At 43.3% G+C, this 20,510-nt stretch overlaps 1 protein-coding gene across 1 annotated transcript in view; it reads left to right on the top strand.

Annotated features, from left to right (window-relative positions):
- The window catches only part of chrm4a (cholinergic receptor, muscarinic 4a), a 67,073-nt gene extending 47,280 nt beyond the window's left edge, over positions 1-19,793 (top strand). Inside the window, exons 3-7 of the mRNA XM_086283389.1 lie at positions 755-909; positions 1,302-1,497; positions 1,600-1,689; positions 17,870-18,136; positions 18,890-19,793. Of these exons, the coding sequence (XP_086139515.1) occupies positions 755-909; positions 1,302-1,497; positions 1,600-1,689; positions 17,870-18,136; positions 18,890-19,135 (954 nt within the window). The 3' untranslated portion in view covers positions 19,136-19,793. The remainder of the gene's footprint in view (positions 1-754; positions 910-1,301; positions 1,498-1,599; positions 1,690-17,869; positions 18,137-18,889) is intronic.
- Positions 19,794-20,510: the final 717 nt, after the last annotated feature.

Raw genomic sequence — 20,510 nt, forward strand, 5'->3', positions numbered from 1 at the left:
CTCTCCACCATTTGACCTTAGAACTGAAGAAACTTCTCGGATGAGAGGTGAAACGTCTTCAAGCAACTTAAAGAAGTCCAGACGCTTTTCTTTGCAAGCTCCTTTGACTACAGCAATTAGAGAAACCAGTAAGATCCTGGAAAGATAAATTCAGTCAGATTCCTACTTGTCTTTGGAAGCTGTAACCATCAGTAACTTCATGTGTAATGAATGACTGCAAGGTTTTGTAAAGGTTATTATTGAATGGTCTTTCATTATTCTGAATAAAAGCCTTAGTAATTGTTAGTTTAAAATGTGAGGCCTCACAGATTTTCATCTATTTGTCATTAATAATGCAAACCACAAAAGGCCTGCTCATGAAGTTCCCTTTCAGTAATCGGGAATCAGTAATAAAAGCTCAGATACCTGGAAGTAGTCAAGAGGGAGTAAAAATACCCCCAGCTGGCAGAGGTAGCTTCCATAACGTATAATGATGTTGGTCTGGAGTTTATAAACAGTGTTATCTGTTTTCAGTCTACCCCAGTCAACCTCAGCTAGGATTCTTATTGTTACACTAACGTGGTTTTTCCCTCAGCTCTTAAATGTTTACCTGTGATTAACTTTAATGGAGAAATGCTATAACTAATTCTGTGAGTTTACAAATACAACAATAATCAAAGTTCTGGTACATGATGTATATTGTATCTGTAAATGTAGTAAAAATATTGACCATACTTGCTTTATGTAACATTTTTCCTTTCTTTCCTTCCTGCAGTTCCTTTCTAATCCTGCTGTGACATTTGGAACAGCAATAGCAGCATTTTATCTCCCTGTCATCATCATGACAGTGCTATACATCCATATCTCCCTGGCCTCAAGGAGCAGGGTCTCCAAACACAAACCGGAGAAGAAAGAAAAGAAGGGAATGAAGTAAGACATCAAAGGAATCCAATTATTTCATTCGCATATCTTGCAAATTACTTTAAGACGAGCAACAAAAATGCAAGCCACAAGATGGAGAAAGTTTTTTTAAAGTAAATTTTGCAGGTTGCTAGTATCGTTGGATTTTTTATATATATAGCTGCTCTTAACTAAAATTTGATGGTATCTAGAACATGGAAAATAAACCGAGGGTATTAACAATAAATAAATCTATAATGAAGCATTCTGGATTTTATAATGTAGACAAAGTGGTAGACATTTATGTCAAACTTATCTATGTATCCAGCCAGACACGTTTATCACATTTATATAGATTTTGAACCAATTCATTCTCAAATTTCTGTTTAATACAACAGTTACTGTACGTGTCATTTTCCTAGAACTCCCTGCCTAATGAATAGTCACCTGTTGAAGCAGAACAACAACAATGAGACCAGTCCTCATGCCAGTCCCCACTCAACTCCAAAACTCAGTTTGGACTCCACCACCACTGCACTGGATGCTGTGAAGAATGGAAAAGTGGATGAATCAAAAGCTGCTGAGCCTCAGCCTCTGGCACAGCCAAGACTCACACAGGTACCATCTACTAATAATTCTTTGAAGTGAGTGCTTATGGCTACAACATGTGAGCAGTTGAAAACTTCATGGCTACTATGTTTATCTGTCTGATCTATCTAGGAAGAAAAAGAGAGCTCCAATGATTCCTCCACAGCTTTTATTCCCCCCAGAGAACCAAAGGACAATTCCAACAACCAAATAACATCTGAGGTCTGTGTCTAAAATGTATACAACTGCTTTTATTTAAATACGTATTTCCATAGAGAATTTAAGTGAAAAGACTGAACAGCTTTGTACATAGCTAACATTGCCAACAGTATTCACTGACTTATCCAAATCATTGAATTCAGTTGTTCCAATCAGAGCCTACTCTCAAACTGCTTTTATAAACGTTTGTGAAAGAAAGTGTTGCCCTCAGGAGCTCGGTGAATTCCAGCATGGTACCATTATGGGATGCCACCTGTGCTTGGTCATGAAATTTCCTCACTACTAAATATTCCACAGTTGACTTTTAGTGGTATTATGGTAAAGGGACTGGTTCTTATAAAGCGCTTTTCTACTCTGAGCACTCAAAGCGCCTCATTCACCCATTCACACCCATTCGCACAAGCGCTTTTTTCAGCTGTGTACTCACCGGTCTCCAATCGTCATCATCATCACTCAGAGTATTTAAGTCTTCAGTTTCCTTCTGTTCACCTCGTGTCATTGATGTCATCGTTCCCGTGTGTGCTCTCAGTTATCCAGCCAGTCAGTGTTCGTTCATCTTCTGTTCATCCACTCTTTATAATAAACCATCTTCTGTTCATCACTATCCACGAGTCCTGCGTTTGGGTCACTTCTTCGCATCCGCACACAAATCCTGACACCTTCCAGTTAGTAGGTGACTTGCTCTACTACCTGAGCTACAGCCACCCCCATTATAACAAAGTTGAAGGCACTGAGAAGAACAGCAAGTTGGGAAGAAGTTGTAGGCCATGTAAAATCAGAGAGCGGATGCTCAGGTGCATAGTGCATAGAGGTTGGCAGTTTTCTGCAGAGTCAGATTCAGATTATCTCAAGAACAGTGCGTAGAGTAGGGGTCGGCAACCCTGGGCACTCATGACACAACTGGCACGTGAAGGGTTAACTGATGGCACAACACGCAGTGAATTAATTTGAGAGGGTGCATTAAAAAGCAAGTATCTAAGGCCAAGCCACCAGTGCACATCGCAAATTAGCTCGCATAATGACGGTCTCTTAGCCAACAACCCCAACTCCCAGATTCAACTTGTAACTGGCTAAAAATCACTTAGCCTACCAGTGAGAGGGACGTTGCTGGCTGGCAGTTTTTTCAAGCGATGTTGAAATTTCCACATCCCGACTCTTCAAAAGCTTCAGGAGCTGTCGGCTCAGCGCAGCATCAGCACCACGGAGATACACGGATACATCCGAATGAACTACCAACACAGCTGGAATCCACAGCTGTGCGTGTTCATGGAGCTGCACCTGCTGGACATCACTACCTGACAGGTTTAACTGTCTTCAGAACATTGCAGAGGCCTTATTGACAGTATTTGGCTCTACATGTCTGTGTGAGCAGGTTTTCTCTCACATGAGTCCTCAGGCAGCCTCTGAATGCTGGACACTGGGAGACCTGTGTCTCTGAGTGGGAGACCTGTGTCTCTGAGTGGGAGACCTGTGTCTCTGAGTGGGAGACCTGTGTCTCTGAGTGGGAGACCAGGATCACATTAACATGTGTCTCTGTATTAACAAACAGGTCACATTGCCCCAGTTTATTTTTTCTTAACATTGTTGTGATGAGACCTTAAATAGCATTTGCATTTTCTGTTGTACCGTTCCTTTGCTGTTAAGTTGTTCATTATAGTGTGAAACTGTTGAGCATTATCACATTTATTGTTAATGCAGTGGTTGATATGGCACATTGACTTCTGAGGAAATTTTACATGGCACTCATCAACAGAAAGTTGTCGACCCCTGGTGCGCAGAGCTTCGTGGATGGGTTTTCATGACCAAGCAGTTGCATCTAAGCCTTACGTCACCAGGCACACTGCAAAGCATTGAGTGCAGCTGTGTAAAGTACGCCACCACTGGACTCTAGAGCAGTGGAGACGTGTTCTCTGGAGTGATGAATCATGCTTCTCTGGGTCTGGGTTTGGCAGTTGACCGGAGAACTTGTCTGACAGCAAGCACCGTTTCTAAGTACTTGGACTCGGCCTCTTAGTTCTAGTGAAAGGAATTGTTAACCAATTTTGTGGGAGCAGTTTAGTAATGACCCCATCCTGTTCCAACATGACTGCACACCAAAACACAAAGCAAGGCCTATAAAGACATGGATGAGTGAGTCTCGTATGGAAGAAGAACTTTAACCTTGATGACAGGAAGTAATGACTTCATGAATTACTTCACAAATTTATTATAATCTTGCAACATTATAATAAATTTGCCTGTCTCTTGAATAATAATTTTACAAGTGACAGGCGGGGGTCCAGGGCTCCAGGGGGGGAAGGAAATCCAAACACACGAATCTTCAGTGATAGCTCGTCCACTCTGTCCTCCGTGACACTCTCCTCAGTCTGCACTCACTCCTCTTCTGCCACTCACGCCTTTCTGCTCTCACACTCTAGTCATACAGCCACACGGGGATCCAGGGCAGGAAACAGGAACAGGTCCAGGGAACAGGTCCAGGGAACCTACACAGAAGCAAGCAATTACAAAGACAACTTGTAGACTAGCTGGGGCTTTATGAACACCGGGCGTTCAACGTTCCAGCGATGAGCTGCTCTGAGACACAACCTTAAATAGCTGGCCTGGGAAAACAGGAACTAAACAGTGGCAGGTGCGGACCATCAACGCAGGTGCGTAGGCCAAAAGCAGGAGCCCAGTAATTAGCTCCGTCCAGGCAGACTGAGGACAATGAGGGAAAGAGAGGGAGAGAGCGAGAGGGACGGAGAAACACAAAAACAACACCGTAGCCCAACGTGAGCCAGCCGGAGAGACACGGGGACCATGACATGACCATTATGTCCAATACTTTCAGTACCATTGATATTCATCTAGAGACTTTTTCTCCAATTGATCTTTTTGAGATAACTTCAGTAATTACTTCCTCCAAACCATCAGTGTGTCTGTTAGACTCCATTCCTGCTGCTCCAACAGGCTGTTCTTCTGTGGAAGCAGCTACCAGCTTGAAGTCTGGAGACAGACAACCTCTCTACTTTTAAGATTAGGCTTAAAACATTTTGATAAAGCATATAGTTAGGGCTGGATCTGGTGACCCTCAGTTATGCTGCAATAGACTTCCCATGATGCACTGAGCATTTCTCCCTCTCTCACCCCTTTTCGTTCACCGTGTGTTTGATTATCCATTTTATTATGAGTTAGTATAAGTCCTGTCTGTCACAGTCTGTGTAGGCAGACCGTATATCGAGACATATGGATCCAGGTGCGGACTGGAGATGAAGATGGAGGCTTGGATGAAGCCAGAGATTTTTCCAGCAATGAAGTGTTGCGTGTTTGGCATGCATAAAGGCCATGGCTGCTTATTGTTTTCTCTGAAACAATTGTACCTGCTGATTCCAGGTCTTTCCATAGCTCTCCACAAGTGGTACTTGGCTCTTGGACAAGTTTTCTGATAATTCTTTTTACTCCTCTGTCCAAAACTCTGTGTCCAGTTTTTGATGAAATGTTCTTCACACTTCAGGATTATGGCCCCAGTAGTACTCACTGGTACCTTCAGTAGTACCTTAGAAATGGTACTTTAGAAATTCTTCTGTAACCAATGCCATAAATATGTTTGTGGTGGGGTGTGGTTGGTGGAGGAGGGAGCAGCAGGTTCAGGGTGTGGTATCAGGGGGCTGGTTTGTCACAGCCTTCTCTATTTCAGTAGCAGCCAGGCCAGAGAGAGGAGAGCACCGTTGTGCTACAGTAAAAACTGATTGTGCCGAAATAAAAAAAGGCAAAAACACCCACGGAGTCATGTCGGGTCCCTTTGGGGTTAAAATGTTATTAATAAACTTGCAAATGTCTTGAAAGAGCTTCTGAAATTTGTGAGCATCGTGAAATTTTTCTTTTCTGACACCTTTGTAATGAGACACATTTTTATAGGCCATCACTGACAGCTAATCTTAATTTGCAATAAGTGGCAGGATTACTTTCTAATTATTGACAGATTCCACCTGGTTTAATGACTTTTCATCCTTTTTGTGCCTTCTTTTCTTCATGTGCTCAATACATTTCCCCGTGTGTCATTTCTCAGTATTACACATAAATTAACTTTGGGACATGGTTTGATTTCTTTGCATGTATAGATTGGATCGGTTGTTACCAACATCTGGTGAGAAATTGATGCCAATAACACCTTTAGAAATGTATTTACTAATTGGTTATGTGTTCAATACTTCAATACTTACTTTACCCACTGTATGATATTATGTCATTGTATTATACTATGACAGATAATTGTCCTCCTTTAATGGTGGAAAAAGTCTGTGCAGTTGAACGATGTGTCAGAACCGTTGGAAGATATCCTGATAATATTTTAGTAACATAGTCATTGTGACTGCTGCATTAAAGGGCAGTTTACACAGAATGAGAACATGAGTGGTGCAATGTCTTTAATACATTTTAATATTATAAGTAATTAATTCTTGATAGTTGCCAGGATAAGTCTTCATTTATTTGGAAAACCAGAAGAAGATGTCAAAACAAGTGCACAGTTGGTGCAGGTTGGTTGCAAAAAGCTGTGCTCATGGTACCAAACTTTGGCTGTGTCCTCTGACTCTTCAGTGCTCACTCTAAATGTTTAGAGCCAAGCCGAGGGTTACTACGTGGCACTGGACAATGGAGACATACAGCAGCAGCAGTGTGTATGTTTGTTAATCATTTGTTTCACGACTGTCGATGTTGAGTCACTATGGCTCATTTTAGTTTTTAATTTTCCTCACCCTGATGTTTATCTGTCAGTGTTGGACATCTGGACTCTCGACTATTCTTCGATACAGTCGAGAGTCCCTTTTGTTCCTTCAGGATCCTGATGTCAGCAACATGCAGCTCAGGGACCCTTACTCAGCAAAATCCTTTGACATACTTTTTCCATGGTTAACAAATGCTGGAGAACTAAATCAGAGGGGCAGATGAGAAGTGCAACAGAGACTTTACATAATAAAGGTGGCATTGTTGAGTACAGAAATGCCTGCCTCATCCCTCTGAGGAGACTTGGCTCCAGCAGCGGGACTTACACTCTGACTTGGAAATCAGTGGTTTTGGAGAACCTCTGCCCTCGGCAGGGGTCTCTGCCTTTATAGTAATGAGAATTAGTTAAGTAACAAAGTGGTGAAGAAATCCCTGTTCTCTCCTGATGTTTTACCTGTCTCCCTGCGTTTGCTTCACTTACTAAGAGAATTTTCACAGTGCATTGTTACTGTTGTGTAAATGGCCCAGGGCCAAGGACCAATGTGGAAGCTGCCACTCGGACCATACTGGAGACAATGCAAAGTTTTTAATGCATCGCACCAGGCGCCGCCAATTCTTCATGGTAATTTTAATCAATGTAAACTTAGGAGGTCACTCAATAATTTTTAAAAATACATAGATTGTCCCATGAGGAAGGAAACAAGGAAACAATGACACTGTAAACACCCTGTATTTTCCAGGGTGCAAGTACCCTTTAATTACATGCAATGTAAGGGCAACAAGGCGCAAGTATGTCTGTAATTGTGAGCAACAAGTCAGGTTTTTGCAGCAAACAGTGAAACAATTCCACTGTAAGTACCCTGTGCTTTCTGGGGTGCCGGTCATATTATGGAGTCACCTGCAGCACCTGCAAAACAGTGAAATGTTTCACTGACTAAGGCACATGTACTCTGTAACTATGTGCAATTTCATGTTTTTTCTTTTTTTACAGGAAACAATTAAATAATTCGACTGTAAGTAAATTTAAGTACAGCGTAAGTCATTTTACTGGGTTATTTCATGGTGAATTTTCAGAAAAACAAACAATATTTCACCATGTAACGCCATAATTACCCGGTACTTTCTGGGGCCACATTCAAGCCAGTTGCCTGCATTGCATTTAGGCAGTTGTCATGCAGTGTAGGCGGTTGGCTAGAAAGAACTGGAACGGATTCACAGCAGGTATATTGAGGAATGAAAGACAGAATACATGTGTGTGAAGGAGCGGGAGGTATAACAGTGGAGCAGAAGTAGTGATGTAGGTTAAGTACATGGAGTCAACCATAAGGAAATGGGCAAGAGTATGCTAGCAGAAGGGTGAGATGGAGGCTAAGTGAAAATGACACTATGAACACATTACTCTTGATACTTTATATTTATATTTATTTAAATAGGACATGTTGACATCTGTTCTGTTCTTGGACATCAAGTGTTTTTATGGACAATCTGAAACACACTAGGAAATGTGTTCATCAGTAACACTTGATTATTGATTATTATTTTTTGTGTACAAGACCAGTCAAAGGTTTTGTACACACCTTCTCATTTATTTTTATTTTAATGAATGTTTACATTGTAGATTCTCATTGAAGGCATCAAAATTATGAATGGACACATATAGAATTATGTAGTGAACAAACATTGTGAAATAAAACGTGTTTTGTTTTGTTTTTTAAATTTCAGAATCTTCAAAATATCCACCCTCTGCTTTCATTACTGCTTTCTTAACTCTTGGCATTCTTGCTGAAATGTTTTTCCAACAGTCTTGAAGGAGTTCCCAGAGATGCTGAGCATTTGTTGGCCCTTTTGCCATCACTCTGCGGTCCATCTCATCCCAAACCATCTCCATTGGGTTTAGGTCAGGTGACTGTGGAGGCCAGGCTATCTGGTGCAGCACTCCATCACTCTCCTTCTTGGTCAAATAGCCCTCACACAGCCTGGAGGTGTGTTTGGGGTCATTGTGCTGTTTGAAAAAATAAATGATGGTCCAACTAAACGCAAACCAGATGGGATGCATGTCACTGCAGGATGCTGTGAAAGCCATGCTGGTTCAGTGTGTCTTCAGTTTTAAATAACTCCCCAACAGTGTCACCACCAAAGCACCCCCACACCCTCACACCTCCTCCTGCACTCGGGGACACATTCAAAGTTTTGCAATTTTCTGGACTGACTGACCTTCAGTTCTTAAAGTATTGATGGGCTGTTGTTTCTCTTTACTTAGCTGATTGGTTCTTGTCATAATATGAATTCTAACAGTTGTCTAATAGGTCTGTCAGCCGTGCGCCAACCTGACTTCTGCACAACTGATGGTCCCAACCTCATTAAGAAGGCAAGAAATTCTCTACTCAGCGCGGCAATTTTGTTATTTAATTTTTTTATTCAAAGCCACAGGTCGAATGATGTCATTTCTTATTAGCAGTGGAAGTAGTTGTTATTGAAGGTCGCTTTGCATCCTGCAAACTCTATACACAGGGGTGCACATAAGTGGTCTGCAGGTGCGCATGCGCTTTCAAAATAAAAGACGCGCGATAAGAAGGTGCAACACGCGTTTGCGTACATAAGATTTTCTGGAGGAGGACATTTTTTTAGAACTCTTAAAGATGTCGAAGAAGCTCCTTTAAGCAATTACTTTGGTGTTCCTCCACCTCCAAAGAAATGTCAGAAGGAGTCCGTATCCCAAAAGAAGCGCGTATTCTCAGAAAAGTGGTTAAATACTGTTAACAGCATCAAGTTCTTGGGAGTTCACATCTCAAACGACCTCACCTGGACCACCAACACCACCTCCATCACCAAGAAGGTCCAGCAGCACTTCCACTTCCTGAGATGCCTGAAGTGATTTCCCAGATTCTAGTGAGAGAAATCTTCACTTGCTGGTGCCTGCCTAAATACATCTTGTCCAGTCGTGGGACTCAGTTTGTCTCCTCAGTCTTCCAGACTGTGTGCCAAGCCTGGAACAGGGGCCACAAATTAACATGTGGTCAAAATGTGATCAACAGTACACATATATTTTTCCAATTATCCAAGCATGAATACCAAACAAATCAAAATTGACCACAATTTCCCCATTAACTCTAAATAAAGCATACTTCCACACACCTAAAGGGTAAAGCTGTTTCCCCATAGCAAGCTGATTTCTCTGTCCAAGGTTCTCTCACAGCTGGTTGGCAGGGCCTCCAATACAGGATCCTTGCGGGCAGGGTGTCGGGTGAAACACCAAACAGGCCCGAAACTCTGGAGTCTGATAGAGAGACAGTGGAACCTCCTGTCTTCAGTTTCTGCAAGTGAGCAAACCCTCGGTACAAAGTATGATCCAGGCTATGGAGCTTTGGCAATGTTTTTTGCAGGTGTCTTTTAACCATCCAGTTTCACAAGTTGACCAGGGCGCAGCTCTGACAAGTGAGGTGTAGAATGACATCTGTTGTAGAAGATACAATAATTTCATTTCGCCTGTAGATCCTTTTGTTGTACCTTAGTGTAATGAATATAATGAGGTTGCAGCTGCTGAGCTAGAACGAGAACTGTTGTCCTTATGTGTCAGCCACTCATTAGTTATGCAGGACTTAGGCCAGTTGCTGTGATGGGCGTGGCACGGTAGCGTATGAGAGCCAGTTGGGGTCCTGCTGCCGAAGAATCCTCCTCCCCATAGCAATGCCTCTCTCTGTTGCACCATTAGCTTGCATATAATGGGGACTGGAAGTTGTGTGACCAGTGTTGTACGTCTTACTGAACAGTTTTTGCTGAGATAATATGTGAGGTGGGGGATAGCGTTTGAGCTCATCACAGACAATGGCACACAGGCTTTTCAAGCAGGCAATCACTTGCTGGCTTGTAATGGAGGTGTACAATCAAGATGTCGCGCGAGTAATAATCCACAACTACAAGGTTGTGTTTACTGTCCAGTTGACATATATCAGCAGCTATTTGGTGTAGTGATTATAATAATATTAATGATTAGTGGTTCTTTTCTCTGAGTGGGGTTATTTCTCAGGCAGAACTCACATTGCTCCACCATCTTTGTGATCTCTCGTCCAATCTCTGGCCACCACACAGTCATATTAGCTTTTCTGTGGCACTTAGTGAAGCCTTAGTGATCCTTGTGTATCTGAAGAAGTACTTCCTTTTGTTGTGAAACCAGAGCTGCTCTCATCAGTGCTTGCTGTTGTTGGTCTGCTAGCGTCATAATGTGCTAATGCCAGTGTTGTAGTTGACATGGCTTTCATGTCTGTGAATCTTTGTTTCTGCAATTCCCCCCATGTCCACACATCGACAGATTTGAGCAAATTGTAGCTTTGGTGCATGGCGGTGAAGAAGTCTGGGAGGAATTTTCCCGGACAGTTTATCATTCATATCATCTGACGAAGCTCAGAGACATTTGAGGGGCTGGGCATTTCAGTGACACAGTTTTTCTGGATGAGTTTTGATACCATCTTTCACAATGACGTGTCTTTAACATTTGATCTTAGATTTTCCAATCTTGGAGTTATCTTGGATTAATTTCAGCCCAGAATGCCTGATGGTCTGCAGCACTGCCTTACGGTTGTGATCATGTTCTGCTTTTTCCTTTCCAAACACTAAGATGTCATTCATTACCACCACAGTACCGGCATAACCCTTGAGAAGGGTGCTAATCTGCCGTTGGAATATTTCTGGAGGAGACGTTATCCCAAAGGGCAATCTTTAAAAGCAGAAGCGACTCACTAGCGTGATGAATGGCGTTAGCTTCCTGCTCTTAACATTGAGCAGTATTTGCCAAAACCCACTGGAGGCATCAAGGATTGAAAATATATGTCTGCGAAGATTCTCAGTCATCCAGGTCATCGTAGTCTAAGGAGCTTGGAAAGAAAAGCGTCTGGACTTCTTTGAGTTTCCTTGAAGACGTTTCACCTCCCACCTGAGAAGCTTCTTCATTTCTAAGAGTAATTGTTGGAGAGTCCCAGATTGAAGTCCTATTGGGAGGGTCCCTAAGAGAACATGGACCCCTTAATGATCCTCTACATAATCACACGAGACAAGGTGCGAAAACAGGTGTAGGTCACAATCAGCCAGGGTTTCGGGGTTTCATGCGATTTAACGAGGGCAAATAGTCCAGGGTGTGAGTGGGCATTAAGGCGTCTGGGATCTCAAAACTGGATTATAGATGGCAGACAGTTGGTGTCATAAGCTATTCCCTCTGTTCAAAGATGGTCGTTTACAGTGGAAATAGAATCAGAATTAGAATTTCCTTCAGAATACTTTATTAATCCCGAAGGAAATTAGGGTTACAGCAGGCAGCACGCTAATGGTGCATGCGCACTTACAAAGAAACCTTCTGACCAACTTTACACAAACATCACATTGGGGAGACATGTCAGAAAGGTAGGCTGATGGCGCCAAAGGGGTATCTGCATAAGTGATGGTATTTTTTTACTTTAGTGCGAACAGCTCATATGAATTTCAAAGCAGTTCTACAGTCCAACACTGGTCTCTCAATCTCCCGTTGGAGAGCCGCGAGCTTCGCCATACTTGCGTTCTGTGATGTTGTCATTTCTTGTGCTCAAGGAGCCAATTTCTGAGAACACACAGCAGTGAGCCTCCCCGAGATGTCATCCAATTTGCGCCCAGAGATGTTATTCCGAGCTAGCCCTTCCGAGATGTATCCAGTCTGCAGTCAGAGATCTTATTCTGAGTATTCACAGCAGCCGTAGCCTCTCCAAGATCTTATCCGTGCTGCACTCAATGAGCCCATTTTGAGAAACTCACGCCTCTCCCATCATTCCAATCCCAGCGGGCAGCCTTGTGGGGGTTTGAACAGCCGGTTCCGCTTCCTTAATTCTTTGATAAGTCAGGGCCAAGCCAGCTCCGATCAGCCAGAACCCTGTTACCATGGTTCCGAATAGGTAGATATCTTCAGCACTCAGGCTCACCCGAGCCCAAACTTCTCGTTAAGGGGTGTCAATTGCATTTAGGGACCAGTTGATCCAATCCATAATTCCTCTTTTAGGTTTTAGAGAACAGACTGTGAGAGAATGTTCCAGGGAAAAGTAAAAACACAAGACAAGACAAGGACATAAGAAGCTAAGCAGGGAAGCTAAGGGCAGGAGAGGAGAAAAGTGCGACCGCCTTCGCTGAGAGCCAAAAGATAGATGGCTTCTTTCACTCCCTTCCAAACCATCTGTCTTCTCTGTCCAAAATGTGAACATTGGCATCCTCGAAAGAGTGACCTTTGACCATTAGATGCAGATGGACAGCTGAGTCTTGTCCCGTCGAGGTGGCTCTTCTGTGTTGTGCCTTGCGTTTATGAAGTGGCTGTTTGGCTTCTCCAGTGTAGAGGTTTTTGTCTCAGTGTGTGGCTGGGTCTGAAGTTCACTGGGATGTCATGCTTGGAGAAGACTCTCCTGAGTTTCTCTAACAAACCTGCTACATAGGGGATGACAGTATTGTTTCATTTGTCCTTCTGATCCTCCTTAGTTGGTGTCTGACCTTCTCTCCATGCATCTTGTGGGAGGCAAAGAATAGGTATTGGTCCTGGTGTGTGGGCTTCTGGTAAACTTCAATGTAGAGATTTCCATTCTCTTCAATGCATTCAGAAAAGTCCAGAAATTCAATTCAATTCACTTTTATTTATATAGCGCCAAATCACAACAAAAGTCACCTCAAGGCGCTTTATATTGTACAGTAGATGCAGAGAAAAACCCAACAATCATATGGCGACAGTGGGAAGGAAATCGGCGATGGCCATCAGCGCCCCTGGCCTATGGATTAGCAGCAGGGGTGAGTTGGATCCAGTGGCTTACCGCGTGTCCAGCAGCCGCAGTGCCGAGGTGGGTCGATCGGCTGACCACGTGTTCAGTGGCTGACTGCGTGCCCAGCGGCGGTGACGGAGCTGATCTGGAGCCCAACCGCATGGCAGGCAGCAGCGGCGCAGCAGCGCATCAGCAGGCGTGGACATGACCCGTGGCTCACGGGTGGCTTGACAGGTGGCCAGCGTGCAGGACCAGATGCCGCACTGACCTCCAGCGAAGATGCCACTGCACCAGGCTGCATTGCGACCTCTAGTATGGGCGTGGCAGGTCCAGCCAGCACGCTGACCTGCAGCGAAGACAAGCCAGGTCCAGATGGCGCACCTGCCTCTGGCATGGACACCGCTGGACCAGACAGCACGGCGACCTCCAACTCGGGTAGGAAGGGCACCTCCGTTATGCTGCCCCCGAACTCGGGCTGGCCTAGTGCTGACCAGGCTGACCTTCATGGGAAGGGAGGCGTGGGGGTTGCCTCCCTCCCCCATGCAGTCGAAGGACACGGGTGGGCCCAACGGCGGTGTCGGCCAGGAACCAACCCGAGCTACCAGACTCACTATCAGCTCACCTTAGGTCCTGGTACACTCTTTTAAACAGGGGAGGTGTGATGAGCTGATGGAGCTCCGGTGTGTCTCAGCCTCCCTTGCAGCTGCGCCCAAGCCACACTCCACCACATTTGGCTCCCCAGTGTCACCTTTTGGTCTACAAAAGGTGACACCGGGGAGCCCATGTTTTGCATCCATGTTTTTGTCTATAAAAACCCTCGTTATATTTAAAATATAAACATATGTCTGGTGAGGGGGAGGTTTTCAGTGCCGGCTCGTTGTTTTGGGTCTCAAACTTGGCATTGAATGTGTTAGGTGCGTCTGGCAGAGCGGTGTCGGTAACACACAAACGTGGTGGGGCCTTATAATTCTTATGGTTTGGATGGCCTCCCACATTCGCAGAGAATCTCTTGAACAGACAAAGTGATCACTGATCCCTGACTTTCTTTGAGCACTCAATTATTAATTATTTACTCTTAGAACTGAAGAAGCTTCTCGGATGAGAGGTGAAACGTCTTCAAGAATTACAAATGCTTTTCTTTCGAAGCTCCTTAGATTGAAAATATAGTGGTGCCGTATGTTTTATTTGGTGCAAAATCCTCCAGATTGGGCAAAATGAATCTCTCTCTTTTTACTTCTTTATTGAGTTTCATGAGGTCCACACATATCCTTGGCTTTCTTTTCTTCTCAATAACTGGCACCATTGGGGCACACCAGTCTGTGGCTTCGGTTACCTCCTCAATAATGTCGAGTGCCATCATCCTTTTAATTTCCTTCTCCACTTGTGGTAGAATAGGAAAAGGAATACAACGTGGTGTGGTTATGCTGTAGGGTTCTGCATCAGGTCTAAGCTCAATTTTAGGGTCGTTGTCCTGCTGGAAGGTGAAGCTCCGCCCCAGTCTCAAGTCTTTTGCAGACTCCAACAGGTTTTCTTCCTGTATTTGGCTCCATCCATCTTCCCATCAACTCTGACCAGCTTCCCTGTCCCTGCTGAAGAGAAGCCCCCCCAGAGCATGATGCTGCCACCACCATATCTGACAGTGGGGATGGTGTGTTCAGAGTGATGTGCAGTGTTAGTTTTCCACACATAGCGTTTTGCATTTTGGTCTCATCTGACCAGAGCACCTTCTTCCACATGTTTGCTGTGTCCCCCACATGGCTTGTGGCAAACTGCAAACTGGACTTCTTCTGGTTTTCTGTTAACAATGGCTTTCTTCTTGCCACTCTTCCATAAAGGCCAACTTTGTGCAGTGCACGACTAATAGTTGTCCTATGGACAGATTCCCCCACCTGAGCTGTAGATCTCTGCAGCTCGTCCAGAGTCACCATGGGCCTCTTGGCTGCATTTCTGATCAGCGCTCTCCTTGTTCGGCCTGTGAGTTTAGGTGGACGGCCTTGTCTTGGTAGGTTTACAGTTGTGCCATACTCCTTCCATTTCTGAATGATGGCTTGAACAGTGGAGGCAGCACGGTGGCACGGTGGTTAGCACTGTTGCCGCACAGCAAGAAGGTCCTGAGTTCAATTCCAACATCAGGCCGGGGTCTTTCTGTGTGGAGTTTGCATGTTCTCTCCGTGTTTGCGTGGGTTCCCTCCGGGTACTCTGGCTTCCTCCCACCGTCCAAAGACATGCAGCTTGTGGGGATAGTTTAATTGGATAATCCAAATTGTCACTAGGTGTGAGTGTGAATGGTTGTCTGTCCCTGTGTGTTGGCCCTGCGACAGACTGGCGACCTGTCCAGGGTGTACCCTGCCTCTCGCCCTATGACAGCTGGGATAGGCTCCAGCTCAAAATAAATTTCCTGTGGTTGGAAACTATTTTTTGCAACTTTTTTGTATTTAAAGTTTTGAGGGACAAACCTTTTAAATATCTCTAAGTAGAAATATATGTAAAAAACAAAAATGATTTTCAATTTTTTTTGTAGTTTATTGCAATTTTTTGCAATTTATGTAATTACTATGGACTTAATGCATACATATTGTTAAAATTTGGGCTATAACAGTTGTATTGATGTATAGCAACTTGAAATGCTCCCAAAAATGGCTCCACAGCATGTAAAAATATAAAGTAAGCTCTGGCGGACTTGGTTCTATGGTAGGACTTAAAGGGTTAAATACTCTGGGATCAACAAGTAGGCCTGCAGTGTGAGAGTGAAGTGCTCTAATAGGGTGATATGGTACTATATCATATCACCCCATTTGCTATTTAAAAAGGTTAAAACTATTTTCCTTTAAAATGTGCACTTCTCATACTGGAGTCTTCAGTGTCAACTGGCTTCCCTGCTGCAACTGTGTCCTACAAAAAAACAACTCCTCCTTCCTGTTTTCTCTCTCCTTTATAGAGAAGGTCTCAAATCATTACCATTCAACGGCTCCCTGTACTCAACTCCAAATAGCTTGCAGCTGCTCTAAAGTAGAATCACCACTCCTACATGGGTGTGGCCCACATCTCACACAAAACAAAAACACCAAAGCATGCAATTATTAAAATGACAAAAACGCCAACCCGATGTTTAGTGGGAGATTCTCTCAGTTATTCCACCATGCCACATTCTGCAACACTACAGACTTCCTCCCTCTCCTGCTACATTTCTGAGACGTGATGATCGACTGCTAGGGATGGAATCAAGAATAGGTTCCTAGTAGTCCAGTTCCTTGGAATGGTTAGTCTGCCTGCCTACTGATCCCGCTTATCGGTTCTTGCCCTCTCACTAAGATCAGCTGATTTCAGTTCGTGTGTCGGAAGTAAAAATAATGGTGCATTCTTCACCGTAGACATGGACATTACTTTTATCATTAATGCACAAAGGGATGGAGAGTGAGATGGCAAAGTGACGACTGCTCCAGGACAGAAACAACTGCGTTATAATGTTAACACAACTTCGCCTTTTGCAAAACTGCATGCTAACGCTAAGGTAGCCAAGAACCCCAGAGTGGTGTTAAAGCTCAGTAAATGCTGACATTGCTCTTACTGTATATAGTGATAAAGTGAGCCATCATTTGTGGTGAAGCCAGCCTGTAACAAACTGATGATCAGTCAGGCTGCAGCTTCTATTTCTACCTGTTCATGTTTCTACAGTAGAATCACGGCAATGATTGCTTGTGCTGGTTTTCATCTTTGCTTTGTGTTGTCAGCTTTGTTTTCATACCTAAATACTAAGACAAAGATGACATGTGTCCTCACTGGGATAGGGATTTGTGTTGGTGTGTGGGACTGTAGCTTTATATTGTTAAATGGCCATTATGAGAAGTGCTTTTCAGATCATTTTGCAGAGTAACATGAAGGTAACATAATGAGTAATGAATGTCTTTGTTCAAAGACATTCAAAGACAGTATGCAATAAAATACTGCGTTACTTTTAGGAAAAGTGTTCTGTGTAATACGGGTAATAACGTTTTTACTTTACTTTTAAATAATGACCCCAACACTGAACACAAAAAAGAGGGGAAATACCTCTAAAATGCACACGCATTAGACCACACGCATGAAATTACTTTGCATGAATGTAATGTCATGATATGCTGCTTAGACATGGTGGTGACTCTCAAAGTGGAGCCAATAAGAATCGACAAGGAATCAAATCAAGTTATATTGATAATGGCATGGGAATCGCTAAATTCTTACCGATTCCTATCCCTACTGACTACTTCTGACACCATGTCATGAAAAGTCATAGGATTCATTGGAAAACCCGGAGTGGAGTATTTTTTGTTGCGTGGATTTCTTTTTTCCTCAAATTTTGCCAGGACTGTGAACTTTTGCTTCAAGTTGTGGTTGTTATTATATTGCTTTCCTTATGAATATGGGTGAAACAGTTCATTTTTAAATTAGGCTTAAAACTTTACTTTTTGATGTAGCTTTTTTTTTGGCATCTATCAGGTGACGCTGGACTATTATCATTGTTGGGCTGCAGCTGCCGGGGAACCTTACATAATACAATCAACATTTAAATATTGAATAACTCCCTTTTAACAGAAAGAAATCTCCACCAAAGGCAGGTTCAGGGAGGGGAAGCCATTTGCCTCAACTGGTTGGGGTTAAGGGGAGGAAGACAGGATACTGTGCAAGTCACAGGTCAAACTTGCTGTGAAATGTCCTAACAGTACTCTGTTTTGTTACAGGTGCTAGCAAACCCCACTCCAGTACCGACAACAACCAATTCTGCCATCCACAAGATCAATCCCTCTTCAAGGTGGTCCAAGTTAAAGATTGTGACAAAGCAGTCTGGGGATGAATGCATCACAGCTTTAGAGATCGTTCCACCTGTAGATGGAGCCGAGAGGCATTCAATCCCAATCAGCCGTCCTCGAACTGTGGCAAGAAAATTTGCAAGCATTGCTAGAAGCCAAGTGAGAAGGAAAAGACAGATGGCTGCCAGAGAAAAGAAAGTAGGTTAATACACGACATAAGTTTAAGACATATAATGGAAATAATAGAGGAACTCGTTATTTAGATTTGATTATCGGACTCAGCCTCTGCACAAGCAAAGAACAGAAGTCTTGGAGAATAAATAAAATATGACAGGAAGACCCTCACTCACTTTGTTTCAAGCTAAAACCCAGCGTATGTAAGTCAGTGGTTCTAACAGTCATAGGAAGAGTTGTTAAGCAGATGTCACTATTATCTCAGCTTTAATGTCCTGGTGCACGCTCAATCATCCAGGTAAGGAAATCCCAAAAGGTTGATTCTGTTCATCTGGACGTAGCGTTTTCACTGGAAACGCTACGTCCAGATGAACAGAATCAACCTTTTGGGAACTCAGCTTTAAGTCGCTTTAATGCTGTCTCACCCTTGAGATTACCCGAGACACAGAGAGCAGATATGTTTTATCTAAAGCTAACAGTGAGCGGCTGTTTTCCTGTGTGTGCAAATATTAATTGAGGTGCAGGGCAATTTAGCACGTTTGGACATGTTTTTAACGTAGCTCATACTAAAAGGTTTGGCACTGTCGTTTTGTACATAATACACATTATGCATACTTAACATGGTCAGCTCGTCTGTGAGTTATGTGACTGTCATCTCACTGCAGTGTGTGAGAAACAAAGAGCTGACAGAGTTCACAGATTATCTATCTTTGGACTTTGTGTCTACATGTTCCGGTTTATTTATTCTTCATCTCTCCTTTCTTCCATTCTTCATAGGTAACCAAGACTATCTTTGCCATCCTGCTGGCTTTCATCATAACATGGACACCGTATAATGTGATGGTGTTGATCTCAACCTTCTGCCAGTCCTGTGTCCCTGATACAGTGTGGGCAATTGGCTACTGGCTGTGTTATGTCAACTCTACTATCAACCCAGCTTGTTATGCACTGTGCAATGCCACATTTAAAAAGACTTTCAAGAACCTGTTGCTATGCCAATATAAAAATATAGGAACAAGATAAGATAGAAGGAGGATATTTGAGATAGGATGGAAGGCAAAGCTGTAAATCATTGCAAGAAGTTGTGCGAAAGAAAAATGAAGGAACTGAATGAAGAATAGCAGAACTGGGTGATGGGTGCCTTCTGAAGAGACCAGAAACTTGGAGCAGATTAGTAAATGTATTTATTCTACAAATGAATGAGTGCTCCCTATTCATACAGTCCAAGCAACACGTGAGTGTAAACCAGAGATTCTTTTATTCTTTTACCTGTCAAGCTACCCAAAATTGCACTGTGAGTAGAAATTTGGTTTCACTAACACAGAAATTAATTTCAAATGAAGATGTAGATGCTATAAAAGGAGAGGTCAGTGATTGGATCTGTGTGGTGATGCGTGAGAATGTGGCCGAGAAAGTGGCTTTGCCTGATCTGTGCTGTGTGTATGTACATATGTATGTATGTATGTATGTATGTATGTATGTATAGCTAGATGTATAAATAGACTGGTGGATCTCTTGATGTATTAACACAAGGGGCGATCGTGGCTCAAGAGTTGGGAGTTCGCCTTGTAATCGGAAGGTTGCCGGTTCGAGCCCCGGCTTGGACAGTCTCGGTCGTTGTGTCTTTGGGCAAGACACTTCACCCGTTGCCTACTGGTGGTGGTCAGAGGGCCCGGTGGCGCCAGTGTCCGGCAGCCTCGCCTCTGTCAGTGCGCCCCAGGGCGGCTGTGGCTACAATGTAGCTGCCATCACCAGTGTGTGAATGTGTGTGTGCATGTATGGGTGGATGACTGGATATGTAAAGCGCTTTGGGGTCCTTAGGGACTAGAAAAGCGCTATATAAATACAGGCCATTTACCATTTACCATTAACATATCTAAGAAAGCAATGTTAAACTAGACTCTATTCTCTAGAGTTTGAGCTCAACCTACTGTCAGTTCTGAGTCCCTGACATGGCATGAGCAGTTGGCTACTGGCTGTGTTATTAACTCTGCTATCAGTCTGGGATGTTACACAGCAACAGTCACAACAACACAAAATATCAGATGGACGGAGAAAAGAAGAATGGGAAGGAAGAATAGGTAAGAAGAAATACTGTTATTATTGCCAGTAACCAAGACTGATTAAACAAATGAATACCAGAGATTCATTGGACGGTGCCTTTCAAATGGAGGCTACAGGAGATTAGCAACAACAGTTTGTTCATATAGCATAAAACAGAGTTTTACTTAACATACCCAACCTGCTTAAACTAAGATGCACCAAAACACCAGACGTCTTTCAGATACAGTAAAACTACTGGAGTCCAGAAATAGCTTCCAGACTCACACTGATAATTTAACACTAAACAATGATGCAATTCAATGCAGCTTTATTTATATAGCACCAAATGACAGCA

This window comes from Aulonocara sp. 'chitande type north' Nkhata Bay, linkage group LG23 (assembly GCF_057382095.1).
Source record: "Aulonocara sp. 'chitande type north' Nkhata Bay isolate Kocher_YH1m ecotype deep benthic linkage group LG23, A_spYH_male_GT1.1, whole genome shotgun sequence".
Taxonomy (NCBI): domain Eukaryota; kingdom Metazoa; phylum Chordata; class Actinopteri; order Cichliformes; family Cichlidae; genus Aulonocara; species Aulonocara sp. 'chitande type north' Nkhata Bay.